Raw genomic sequence first — 13,785 nt, forward strand, 5'->3', positions numbered from 1 at the left:
TAGCATTAAGCTGGCACAGAATTTTGTAATTTGTTTTTCTGGGGGACAAGAGTGATGCCAGATTGTTGCCTGTTTAGCCGTGTGTCTGTATGCAAGATGAAATTCTGAAAAAAATGTAGCCTTGAGTGATGTGGAGCAGAGAAATGAAAACTTAATCCAAGCTACATGCTGTGTTTGGAATTTTTATTATGGCTTATAAAACAGTGAACTTGTTGATTACATTTTCATAATACTCATTAGGTTTGCTTATGTGTGTTAGTGGCTGAGTGTAAGCTAGATATGTGTGATGAAGACACAGCAAAATGGGCAAATCACTATGAACAGTGTGAACAGGTATAAAGAATTAGAAAGCTGTGTAATGAACAGCTCTATTTCACATAACTGTAGTAAGTAGATGATAGAATTGATGTTTCTTTCTAAAGAAAATTGTATTTAAGTATTTTATTTTATGCATTAATATATTTTCAAGCAGTCATTTTAGAGAATAGAAACACAGTAGATGTTAAAGTCCTTAAAAATGTACAAAGAAGGAGGTATTAGGTATGAAGTGTTTTCTCTTTAATTTCTGGTTTCAGTTGACATTTATGGTAGTTTTACTGAGGAGCAGAACCCTGAGACATAAATGAAACATACAGTGCATGCAATTTATTTGTATTGCTGTAAAATAACAGGCTTTCAGTTTCTTTATAGCTTGTTTTTTGGTTTGCTTTTATGAAGGGTGAAGTTTTTATATTTTTAGCAATACTTCTGTCTTTTATTTATTACTGTCTTGTGAAATCTATAATCCCAGTGTGTCCTCAGAGTGTATGTGTACCTGTTTCCAGTTTAAGTTACTTGAAGCACCTCAAAAGCAAACTAAAACTGGTAACTATTAATTACAAAAACACAGATTTTTAAAAAGGGATGAAAGTAACTTCAGATTTTCTGGTTTTTTCCTCACAGAAGAAGGGCACTGTGTAACTTCACTTAAGAAGAATTAATAGAGGAAGAACATTGAATAAAGTAATTAGAGAGTGGTCAGAGTACATGAAATGGAAATTGAGATTTACATTGACAGTTCTAATCAGTAATAGTCAGGTGTTACCTTGTGAGGGGGGATGTGTGTTCTGTATCTCATCAGTGCTTGCCCTAATCATCCTATAGTAGCTAATTGATTTCCTTTAGTGATTAAGCTTATTTCAGAGATCTGTTTGCCAGAGGTTTGGAGGTACATCATCACTGGATTTGCTTGCATTCTTTAAAGTATATAGCTTTTCCAAAGCTTTCTTCCCTTCCTGCTCTGTTCTTTGTTATCAACCTCTACTCATGGAATATTAAGTCTTCAAGGCCAAATACAAGGTTAAGAGAAAATAGTTTTAATTTTCTCTGTTGAGCAATAGAATTGCTTATGTTGGGTGATAGAGAAAGATACTTGTTTGAAATACAGATGTCTGCCTGACCTCTGTCTATTGGTTCTTGACCTCGGTTTAAATTTGAAATTGTATAAAGTTTCTCAGAAATTTGCTTGATAGAAGTGACACATGGGAGAGTTTGAAGCATTCAGATCAGTCCTGTACTGGTAACTGCAGGAGTAGAAAATCTATGTGTATAGTCTGTGGTTTATGTATTGAAAAGTTATTTCTGCAGTGTGTTCCTTCTTGTGGGTAATGGTATGTATCATTTGTTTTGGGAAAGTACTTGCTTGTTCTCTAGCAGGCATTTGCAGATGATACTTTGATCACAGCATTAAGCAACCTAAACCTCTTGCTTTATCACATCAGATATAAGACACCTTATGTGACCTTGGCAAAAACCAAATTTTCTGTAGTTGTAGACCAAGGAGGTTATTATGGCCTGCTGCAGTTTATGAAGTAAAGTTGTGTGAAGGCAAATACTAAGAACTCTGGGAATTATTGTTGAGTTGTTCTAATAGCAATGTCAGATAAATTACTGCAGAAAATTAAATTTTTCATAAGTGTGATAGAGTCAATTTTTCTGCAAAGCATAGAGAAAAAGCTTTCCCAATGTCGCTTTCTCTGTAAGGTTGTATCTAGTGAAAAATACTGTATATTGCTGCCTCTTTTTTATTTCAGATCCAAATTAAGTATGGGTGCATATGCAGATGTAGGTATATGCACATGTTTTTATATATATAATTAAGATACCTTAAATAGGGAGAAAAGTATATGAAATAGTTTATTTTTGGGTTAGAAGACATTCATGCTCTAAGTAGTTTGAATGCCTTCATAATGCAGAGTTGGGGCACCTTGAAGTGGGCAGAGCAGAAATTTTCCCAGTATGTGTTGAGGGCTGTGTGCCTGTAGCTCCTCATTGGGTGGAAATGGGTTAAATTTAGAAAGTCTCTAAGGGCATAAGGATTTTTAGAAGCATTAAAAAGCACACCCACAAAAAGTGAAGTTGCTCATGTGTGTGATCTAGCTAAGGTATCAAGGAACTTACCAGCTCCATGAAGAGGCATTGCTTTACCCCATTCAGAAAAGACATCTCTTGACTGAAACTGACAATGTAGGTCACGCACAGCATTGTAACAAAAGGCTCTAAACACTGTTGTGCACAGAAGTAGTGTGGTTTTAATGCATGTAGCAGGTAGAAAGAGAATAGCAGGATGGTTGGCACGCAGCTCTAGTCCAAGTGCCACCCCCTCTCACCAGAGGATCCATGCATCAGGAGTTGCAGTAGAGGTCTCTCTTCCCTTTGAGGTGACTTTCCTAGAGGACAGTGCAGAGAAGTGCTGGAACTTCAGAGGAGCATCACAATGATACAGATCAGCAAGAGGCAAATTAAAATGAGGCAGAAATTCACAAAGAGCTCTTGGAGCCTTTGGCGTGCTTGTGGGTTGACCTCAATAGTTGAGGCTCTCCTCAGAGCAGAGCGGGTTATGTGCTGGACCTTCTCCATGGCAACAGGAAAGCAGAGGTTTTAGGAAAGCAGGAAAGAAGGAAAGCTGTCAGGAACAGTGCAAAATGCCTCTTGTCTTCTCTTTTTGTTTTAGATAGTCTTTGTGGAGCTGGGAAAGCAGGAAAGTGAAGAGTTAGAAATGCAGAAGTATTTCATTGAGTACAAATGGAAATAGTTTAGAAGTTCTAAGAAGCCTGAAGTAAATAGGTTGCCTTTACAGTGCTTTTACTTTAACACAGAATTTGTTAATTCTGAATTGTGGTTCTCTTCCTGAAGGCTATCAAGCTTCTACCTGCTTCTTAGCAGTGGTGAGAAATTGTAAAGTGGAAATTATGGATGTGTGGGGTTTACTCAGATCATTGCTTTATATCCCAATCTCTCAATCTTTCACAGCTGGAGATAAGGCCAGGGATTCTTTCTTTCACTGCTTTATTTTTTCTAGCCTGATGATATTGATAGTCAAGACCTTTCAGCCAGGAGATCTGGATATAAGTGGTGGCTGATCGTGGCCTGAATTACCAGTACCTTATTTTGGAAGGGAGGAAAATAAATCTTGTTAAAGCATTTTTGTATGCAATCTCTGGGCTCTGGGCTGTGTGTGACCTGCTGCAGCAGCATACCTGTCTTCTTCCCTCTCTTCTGGGCTGCCCTTAGAAGCATTGGAACAACAAGAGTTTTTACCTGCATATGTGCACAAGTGCATTTCTGTGTACAGCGTTAGATTTACTGCATGTATACAAGCAGCTGCATTGCTGCATATGTTTGCACAGAATCATTGGAGTGGGAAGGGACATCTGGAGATTTACTCCAACCCCCCTTTATTTGCATGACTCAAGAGGCAGGAAGCTGAGGCTTTGAAGTGCTTCTGTAAAAGGAAGCAACTGACTTAGCCCAACTTAGCTTGTTGGGCATCATAGATGCAAGGTCAGTACAGGTGGGGAGAGAAAGTGAGATTGCTCAGGGAGGGAAAAAAATATTCTTCCCTACGAAACGGGTGAGGGGTGCTTCTGAATGAGCAGGCAATAGGTCAGAAGTCTCAGTCAAGCCATCACACTGATAACTAGTTGCTTGGACACACATTACCAGGGAGGCAATAAGAAAGAATCTTAGGGAAGAAAATGCAAGTTGAAAATGTATACCTTTTATGGCTAGAAAGCAGTGTAGAGAAGGGATGAGGAAATGTCAAAATAGAGTCACTCAGTTTTCTTGATTTGAAAGCTCATATGGAATTGGAAATTTCCAAGACACCTACATGCTATTTTACCTACTAGGTCTGTGGGACGTGTTTTCTTATAAGCAAAAGAAGCAAATTTTTTGTCTGTATTTCAACGAGTTTGTCTTTTAAAGTGCATGGCTTCGACTAATAAACACATACCTTGCTTGTTACTCCTCCATGGTGCTGTCACCCACCTAAAGTGTGCATAAAGAGAAACAGATTCAGTAACACAGTTGCATGTGGGTGGCTATGGAGGCCAAAAAGGACAGCCTGAAACATAATTACACTGACATGAAGGCTGATCATTGCAACAAAAATAGTAGCTGTTCTCTACTCTTTAGCCCCCTGTGTTTTAGGTTGGTATTAAGAAATATTGTGCATCCAGACACCACTTCTTGAAAGGGAAGTGCAACAAAAGGGTAAGGTACAGTTGACCTTTTTTTAAAGTTAAATGGAGTTTTACTCATGTGTGACAAGACCAGGATTGCACAAGAGAAACTGCTGGCTGCATTGCTGTGCAGTAGTGTGTTTAATCCAGTGTTGCTAATAGTTGTGAAAGACTTGTCTTGTGCTCAGCATGAATCTGCAAGGAGCAGTCACAGGGGTGTCCTGTATGTTACAGTGTAGGGGATCCTCTATACCTGATGCCCTAGAATGAGTCCCTGATCACAGTCACTGCTTCCTCCTTCACTAACATGTGACTGTTTCCCTGATTTGTATTAGGTTATTTTTGTCTTTGTTCCTGGGTGTCCTTCACAATGAGAAGAGGTATGTGACCAAAGTGAAAACTGTGGGCCACGCTTGTTCTGGGTGCAACTGCATTGACTCCATTGAAGTCACATGTGATAAATTTGGCTCCTTTAGAAATGCCACAGCAATTTTAGACACAGCTTGTTTCCTGTCATACGTTTACTAAATGAAGCGGTGATATCAGTGGAATAGAAGAGGTTTGACATGTTTGATTTGTTGCTGTCCCATACAACCAAGTGAAGCCCTGAAAAGGCATTGTTAAAAAGTGATAATGTGTAATAGTCTGTTGCATAGATTTTCACAGTGGGATGTCCCCAAGCTCCAGTATTCGGTTTCATCCACTGCAAATAAATGTCTTAATAACCATAAACATAGTGATGCAAAAAGTACCTTAAAATTACATGATCCTTGGTCTAGTAAGTGTTTGGAACTGTTACCAGAATGAAATGACGTGGCCCAGGAAATTGTTGGGACAGTTTGTGTGAGTAGTATGGTATTCCTAGGCAGGAAAAGGCATTCTTTGCCTGTGAGGAGGAGGTAAGTTTTAGATTAATGTGTATAGTGCCAAAGAAAAGAACCCTGCATACAGGACTGAATGCTGTGAGTTGAATTAAGCCTGGAGCCCTCTCTCAGTATTGTCTGTGGATTGTGTGGACCCCTGAGAGAACATTGCAGAGTTTTAAAGGTCTGCCCATGCACAGCAGCTGCAGTTGATGTGTAAAGGGTTGCTTCTCATCTTTGATGGCTGTCCTGTCTTAATGTATGCATCTTGTTCCAGGCTGCATTGCTTTATTTTGAAACCTGCTGTAAAATACCTTCTCAATGGCAGTGTGAAACCACTGCACTTTAGCCCTCCAAGTCTGAGAATTTTTTTTCATATGAAAGTTAAGGAGTGAGATGGGAGTGAGGAAGGAAGCAGTCTGAATTAAACCTAGGGAACTCTGAGCTTCACTACTGTCAGTTTCGTTCAATGAGTAAAAGTGATAAAACAGGAATTGCTTACAAAATTTCAAGTACAGAAGTGATTCATAAAGGTATGTCATGATTTTTATTTTTTTTTTTATTCTTAAAAAAAATTAAGTAGGATGGAGGCTAGTGTTTACCCCAGCAACTGGATTTTGTATTTACCTATGCTAGGAATGCAGAATTCTGCTTATTCTGATTTTAGGCTGAGCTGCACTAACCAAATGAAGAAGGGTCTTAAAAGTATTAGCTTGTCTGAAGAAGAAAAAAAAAAATGATTTTTAAATTTTACTTTTTTTTTTTTTTTTTCTTAAGAAAGCAGAGTAGGCTTTCATCTGGGCTGGAGGTCAAAAACAAAGAGTGGGGTGGATGAAGGCAGGAATGCAGGCAGCAATTAAGCAGAGGACAGATGGACTAAGAAAAGTAGAAAAAGAAAATGAGCAGGGTAAGAGTATTGGAGTGTGGAAAAAGAGCAAGGAATTGCTCAAAGAGATGGAAAATGGCAGCTGGCATACACTGTCACTGAAGACAGTTTGTGGCATATGATGTATTTTTTTCAAACACATGCAAAAAGTGTTTCCTTTCCTAGTGAAAGAAGCAATAATTCAAGTCATAGAGAGTGCTGGTAACAGGAAAAGCAAACTAATTTTATTCTTTTTACATTTTTTAAAAAAGTCTGTTTTGTACTGAAATGCCTATGTTTTTCATGTGTTTGTGAGAGGATGAGGGAAGACTCACACTTTGAATTATATTCCTAGTGCAGTAACTTTCTCTTCAGAAGCAAACTCCTTTCTCCAGTGCACACTCCGAGAACCAAACACCTTTTGAAGTTGGTTTTTAGGTTCTGGTGATTCAAATGACACTACTTAATAGAAATTGGGTTAAGTGGAATTCAAACTGAAGTAAAAATGGAAATACATCTCACATTTATAAAAGTAGAAGGAGAGCTTGCAAGTTGTGTTTTTAACCTTTTTAGCAGCTCAGGGCACAAGCACATGGCATTGGTTAAAAGAAGCAGCTTCTGAGAAGTAACTTGATGCCAGGAAAGTTGTCTTAAGCCATGTATCAGTTTCTAGAAAGCAAATGCAATCTTCCAGTTCTAAAGTGTTTTGCAGCTTGGGGAATATAACATTACTTCAGTTGGGGATCTTTTGTTTCTCCAGTTGGGATACTTTTCTACTCCTAAACTGAGTTATTTTTAAAACAAATAAGGGAAGCTTTTTTAAAACTGTAATCTTATCTGATTATAAATTTACTTTACTGAGTTTCATGTTGTACAGTGAAGACACTATATTCCTAACCTTTTCAGTGGATGAGAAATAAATGCAAGCTTTTAAAATAGAAATGTGGTCTGTAGATTTGAATCTCTCTAAATACAAACAACATAGTTGTCTTGACAAATGAATGGTTAAAAAACAAAACAAAACAGGCAATTGTTACTGAAATAAAGACAGTATTATAATACAGTAAATTAAATACAGTATTTCACATCTGATCTCTGTAGCATTTGTCACTTGTAATGTAGCACATACAGTCATGACTGTCAGCTGCTCTTACTCAGGGTTTGGATGTCTGTGACATGGGATGTTATAGGCGTGAAATTTTTAGATTTAATTTAGCAGCTGAGCCAAATTGCCATCTACTTTAAATTACGTAACTCCATGGCAGGATAGAACTAAGATGAACTGGCATCTAACCTGCTATAGCTAGGGATGCATTCCAGTAAAGAGCTGCCTACAACAGTTAAGTTTCTATGAAACTTCAATCTGTGTTTGTTTACATAAACTCTGTATTTTAAAGGTGCCTGTATACACTGTATTAGCTGTATACACTGTGTTAGCAGAGAGATTCCCTATGTGGTAGAATACAGCCAAACTCCTCTTTATTTTAAAATACATTTTAGGTAAGTTTAGCCTTCAAAAAACCCGTATCTCAGAAGCTTCTTGCTTACTGGGTGAGCTGGTTTGAAGGCACTGGGAGGTCTGAAGTAACTGGGAGTTTGCTTCTGCTGTCTGGGAACAGCTTCTAGAGAACTTTGTAACAGATTGTTTGCTTTTGATGGAGCAGGATGTCCAGATTTCTCCCAGTACTTGTCTGCTCTCGACTGGCACAAGGCTTTTGAGCAAGAAACCAAGCACCTGCATACGTTTTACTGTGATGTAGACCAGTCAGCAATAACAAAAGAAATGACCTGTTTGTTCAGGAATAGGAAAAACATGCCTCAAAATTTAAGGTCTGTATTAAGTCAGTATTTCCTAAAACCAGAACCTTAAGTAGACAGGAGTCATATGGTGTGAATTGATGGAAAGGTGAAACATGTTTGTCAGAAGGAGAAATTCCTTAGGGACCTACATATGCGTGAATTGTATGCCTTTTAAAATGCATATCTAACTATTAAAATGTCCTTCATGTGACACGTTTCTGTTAGAGATGTGCTTGGTTTTTTGTTTGCAGTGACTTTAAAGCTGGGTTTGTGTTTTGTTGTACAGTGTGTATGCTCTTCCCATAGTTGGAAATAAATGGGTTATTTTTTTGCCTTCAGAATTCTGTTTATGATATCACAAGTCCTAGCTAAATTATTTATATCTTATTAGGACCACTCTGTGGCAAGTTAGAGTTAAAATTTTCTCCAGCAGGAAGCAATAAACAAATGAGTTCACAGCACTAATACTATATGAATTCTGTAGCTTTACAAGTTTGAGTAACTTGATAAAATTTCAGTTCTAATGCTACTGTAAACTACTTAAGCTTTTCCTTAAGGGTACTTTTTTATCATTCAGCAAAAAAAAGTTTTGCTCTCTCACTCTGTTAGATCAGAAAAATGCTTTTCTGACTTAAATTGTGAAAGAGCTTTACCTCTGCTGGGCTGAGGATACACAGCTTTGGGGGAAAAAAGTGTGTCTATACTAAATCTTAAGTGAATTACTCTCTTTCTGGATTTTGTATTTGAACAGACACAACAAAAAACTCAAAACAAAACCAACACAACAAAATTTATTAACTTTAAAAGGAGAGACAAAGCTCTGACAAAAATGATGAAAGCTTCTTACCTTCTGGTGTAATGGTACCTGGATATATCATCTACCCAAAGACAGTTAGTGTCTCACCATCATGTAGGAAAATCTCATTTTAGGAACTTTATTGTCCCTATAATATATTCCACACAGCATTACACTTTGACTTAGCTTAGCGTTGTAATGCCTACATCTCCATATCTTTTGTTAAAGAATTATAACCAGCTGTTAATCTGAAGAGTTGTTTTTGTAGAAAACGACAGCTACACTGCCTTGCAGTAAGAATTAAAAGCATAAAAGAAGAGAGATTCCTAAGATTTAAAAGCATAAAAGAAGAGAAGTTCCTAAGATTTAAAAGCATAAAAGAGGAGAGGTTCCTTACCTCTGGTGTGACTGCTAGTGAAGCACAGAGGAGCTGCTCTGGGCTTTTGGAAGTGTCTGTAGATCACTGGCAACTTGTCTGAGTCTGTGATCAAGTTGTGGGAACAATTGAAGTTGGCTGAGGGGAAAAAATAACAAAGTTTCAGAGGCAGGACTCCTGGTGTCATTCAGGAGCTCACCACTTGTGATTGGTCCTGTTTTTGCCTTCTGACCCAGGCAGTCGCTACTCTAAACTTGTTTGCAGCAGTAATATGTTAAACATGGGGAACATCTTCCTCCTTGTGAAGGGCTGCGTGACAGGGAGACCACCTGTGCAGCCTTGGGACAAAGGAATCTGAGAAGCTGCACACTTCAGTGGGGTAGCAAAGCTGCTTCCTTACACCCTGCCTTGTCTTAAACAAGAACTTAAATGGCAGTTTGTTCAGGGAGCTGCTTTGGATGTGTTATTTTTGCTACAGCAATGTTTTTTCATCATAAAACCCCTAAATCTCTGGTGTTGGTGATCACGTTTCATATAGGTGCTTTTGTCTTTTTAATTATTTTCTTTAGTACAATGGATTTCTTGAACTACATATGTATAGTTTTCATATTTCTGTTACCTAGCTATATTCAGTTTACAGTATATGATATGGGTTTCTTTCTTCTGACAATACTCAAAGAAATATTCCTGTATTTCAAGTCTTTTGTAACATTTCTAGTTAAATTGTGGGTTAATGGACTTTTTTTTTTTTTCCCCAGGCAAAATCTGGCATACGAAAGTTAATTTTTGAAATTTATTGTTCCTATATAATAGGAAGTATTTACCTTTCCTTTACAAAACGCATACTATTTTTTTATCCCCCTCCCTCTTCCTGTGGCTGGAAACTGCCTGAGTGATTTTTGAGGACCCATTTTGCTTGTTTGGATAGTAGTAGCAGCAGTAGGATGCTACTTTGCAAGTTGCCTTATGTGTATTATCCTGTGCTGGGAAATGACAAATGAGGCCACAGTGCATATACAGAGTAGGTTTTGTGCATCTGAGAAATGAAGGATTTAATAGAGGTGAAAATGTTGAACTGGTGAGTGTGTGAGCATCCAGCACCAGGCTTAGTTTATGGCCTTGTCTGATTTGGGAATTGCAGGGGAAAAAAAAAGCAGACCTAGCCTAACTAGGAACCCTTACAGATCTGGTTTTGGCAATAAATGTTCAGCAAAGATTAGTGCTTGGCTTTGAGCAGGAAACCAAACATGGTGGGGATTTATTCTTTTGTTTATCTTGGGTTTTGGTTTTGGGTGTTTTTGTTTGGTGGTTTTGTTTTGTTTTTTTCACTCCCTGTAAGCCCTCCTGAGATAGACTCTGCAAACCAGGGACAAAAAGACCTTGGGGATGATGTGTCACCTTCTTTCAAGGGAAGTGAGGTTTATCTCTTCTGCAAAATTTGTTATAGTATAGCTGAAATCAGAAACTCAGTTTTAGTATAATAAATCTGCCTGCTTTGTTTTATCCTCTAATATCAAACCCAGGAAATTTAAGGTCACACATTTCAGTTGAAACTTAATGGAATATTTCCACAGTAAGAAGTGATAGTTCTTTACCACTGCACAGGATTTCATAATTTACTTATAGTGACATTATTAACATTATAAATCTAGCACAGTCAAGCTAACTGTTGGGCCTTTTGTGAGGCAACTTTCATGTTTTTATTGCATACTGTCAGCCAGTAATAGTACTGCTATCATTGCACTGTTTGCTTTTTGTAAGATGTAATATGAAACTTGTACTATTGAAATTCACCTCTGTACTTTGTCATTAAAGATTCCAGTTCCTTGCTTTTACCAAGTCACTGTAAAACGATAATTTTGTTTGGTTACTCTACCCCTAATTCTCAGCTTCTCTCTTTTCTGGTGAATTGGACCTAATCATAATTTTGGAGCTTTTTAGAAACGAGATATCTTAAGACTGCTGTATTAGTTTGTTTGTTTGTTTGCTGCTCATGCAGCCATAGCTTGTAATGATACTTAATTGTGCAAGGTAAGGCATTAATAAAAATAGAATCTCATTGGAAATCCAAACTTCAGATAAGAAATTTTAAGATGGAAAACATCTTTCTTAAATAACGTATACAAATTCAAGACACATGAATCTTGTCGATCTTATGTCAATACTATTTCTCTGACAAGAAGTTTGTTTGGGTACCCTCTCTTCAGAATATTTTTGTGGTTCAGTTTAGTATCATACTCCCATGTAGTGCACAAGGTGGGGTTCTGAGACAGATTCCAAAGTGCTGCTCATGGGATGTGTCAGTCTGACAGGTACAGACAGCATATATGAGCGCATCATTGTGTTGTTTGATTCATCCTGGGTAAGTAGGTCCAGACACTATTAGAGACCAGAAAGGAAAAGATTTCAAAAAGGAATCTGTGTTGGAGGTTCTGGTCTACTTTATTTTGTTCTGAGGAACAAAAATGTGCAGCTGTTGCTTGCTTGACCTTAAATAGAGATGGCCTGGGCTTTCTCCAGTGGGATTAGAAATCTGCCACCAGAGCATGTTTCTTCTCATAAATTCATTTAGAAATCCGGTTGATGCTTTGGATAATGTCTTAGAAAAAGTGTGTTATACTTCAGCATGCTAGCTCCTTTATTTAAATAATAATAAAATTTGTCTTCATGTTGTCAATAGTTTCCTGGACTATTGTTGCCTTCTGTGTGCTGTGTTTTTTAAATTTCAGCTTCAGGCACTGGCCAGCTGATTAATCTGTGTAGTTTGACATATTGATATCTGCTCCATTGGTAATCTGTGACTCTGCATAGAAATGAACTATAGCCCAAGCCCAGGTATTTATTATACACAAATAAAGAACTTCAGCAGTCAGTCTGAATACTCAATATTCCATGGTGCTGCTCCAGTCTTCTCTCATATTGGAAGTGTTCCTTTACTGTGGCACACTGTTAAGGTTCTTATGTCACACATTTGGTTTAAAAGTAACAAAAAATGTGGAGAAGGGAGTAGATGCTCTGACAGATGTCCACTGGTTTGTGGGTGTGGATGGGACAGAATGAAAGATTTTGATATTGAAGCTTAACACTAGAATGAGAGATTTCATTTTTGCAACCTATGTTTTTGTGGCCTGATTCTGATGCTCCTTGCAGCACGTGTAATGGCTTGTAGCTGTCCAGATAGCAGCAAATGTGCCTTATGAGAAAGGGAAAGGACCCAGTGAATGTCTCCTTCAGTTACATTTGTACTGCAGGTCTAATACAATGTAAAGGGAGATGGGAGGCTTTTCTTCTAAAACTACAGGAAAAGCAATATTTTCAGCTGGTGTGAACAACATTCCAGGTTTGCACCAGGTAAGGAGGACAGCCTAATCAATTTGGAAATAGTAACCTTTTTTATGCCTTTGAGCTTGCGTGTTTGAATTTGATAGATTTATGACTCACGTATTTGTATGTTTTACCTGGTGCATTCTTTGTCACTCACATCTGGAATTTCAGGTGTTTTTTTAATGTATGTGTACAAAATTGTCTTTCTGACACTGCAGAATTTTCCTGTTTCTATTGTGAGACTTACAGTCTGTGTCACAGCAAACAGCTCTGCAGTAAACCTAGGTTTTGAAACTGACAAGAAGTACTTATTTTTCTTGTATTGGAAAATCATTAAATAAGTTTGATCTTTGCATATTTTTCTTCATAATCAGTGAAGTGAGCTTACTTCTTGAAGGTGCAGTTTATGAGGTGTGCTACTGTGAAGTAATTAAACATATACAAAATAATTTAATAGAAAAATATATAACAGAGGCTGAAATATTTCTCATTTGGGAAATGGTGAAGGCTCTGGCAGGCTTAGTCTTGTTATTAACCAAAGATGTTTTCAGAAAGGTCAACTTGAATGTTTTCATTTCAGTTGCTGTTGCTGGCATGAACTTTTAACCATTAAAGTAGTTCACGGGGCTCAGAAGTGTGTAACGCCTGTTTATTGTCTTTGGTGCTTTGAACTAATGTTAGGGGAGAAGTAAGGGAATAAGAAATTTTGCCTGGCTCTTGCTCTGAAAGTTCATAGCATCCTTCCTCTTCTCACATCCCCACAGGGAGCACTTATTTCACTTGGAGGCAACACAGTTAGCACAGGCTTGGCTCCTGTAGCTTTTTTTATTTTGCAGCAAAATACTGGCAGCAGAAAAAGCCATGTTCTTTCAAATACCTGCTTGCTTTCATATCAGTGAAGTGTACTTTTTTTGCTAGATTAATGAAGGCCAAATATTTAAATAGTGGCAGTTAATTGCAGTACTGCACTGTCTCCAAAATAGCAATATGATACAGAATAGGAAGCTGGGGGGTGTTCCTTACAGTGGAATGTTTTTTCTTGCTAGGAAATGCTTGGGACATTGTATTGTCATGTTTACTGGTGTCCTCAATTGGTTAAGCTGAACAATGTGCTTTAGGTGGTGTGCAGAACTCCTTATACCTAAGAAACTGTGCTGAGTGTCTTTGAGATAAACTGTTCTAGGAAGCACACAGATTGGGTGTGTTATTTGACATGTTATGAGTGATGCATGAATGGTGAGACAAAGGCATATGAAGGA

General features: G+C 37.8%; 2 protein-coding genes across 7 annotated transcripts in view; one reads left to right on the plus strand and one right to left on the minus strand.

Annotated features, from left to right (window-relative positions):
• The window catches only part of CEP85L (centrosomal protein 85 like), a 138,819-nt gene that overhangs the window by 80,212 nt on the left and 44,822 nt on the right, over positions 1–13,785 (plus strand). The gene's annotated exons all lie outside the window — the stretch shown is intronic.
• Positions 2,548–9,377, minus strand: PLN (phospholamban). 2 transcript variants are annotated; one of them, XM_071741074.1, is made up of 3 exons: positions 9,224–9,377; positions 4,274–4,308; positions 2,548–3,007 (listed from the first exon to the last, which is right to left on the minus strand). In XM_071741074.1, exon 3 carries the CDS (start codon positions 2,896–2,898, stop codon positions 2,740–2,742), a length of 159 nt encoding a protein of 52 aa, XP_071597175.1. In that variant the 5' UTR covers positions 2,899–3,007; positions 4,274–4,308; positions 9,224–9,377; the 3' UTR covers positions 2,548–2,739. The 2 variants fall into 2 exon arrangements, with proteins under 2 accessions (XP_071597175.1, XP_071597176.1); XM_071741075.1 differs by lacking the exon at positions 4,274–4,308 and having other exon boundaries at positions 9,224–9,359.

This window comes from Heliangelus exortis, chromosome 3 (assembly GCF_036169615.1).
Source record: "Heliangelus exortis chromosome 3, bHelExo1.hap1, whole genome shotgun sequence".
NCBI lineage: Eukaryota > Metazoa > Chordata > Aves > Apodiformes > Trochilidae > Heliangelus > Heliangelus exortis.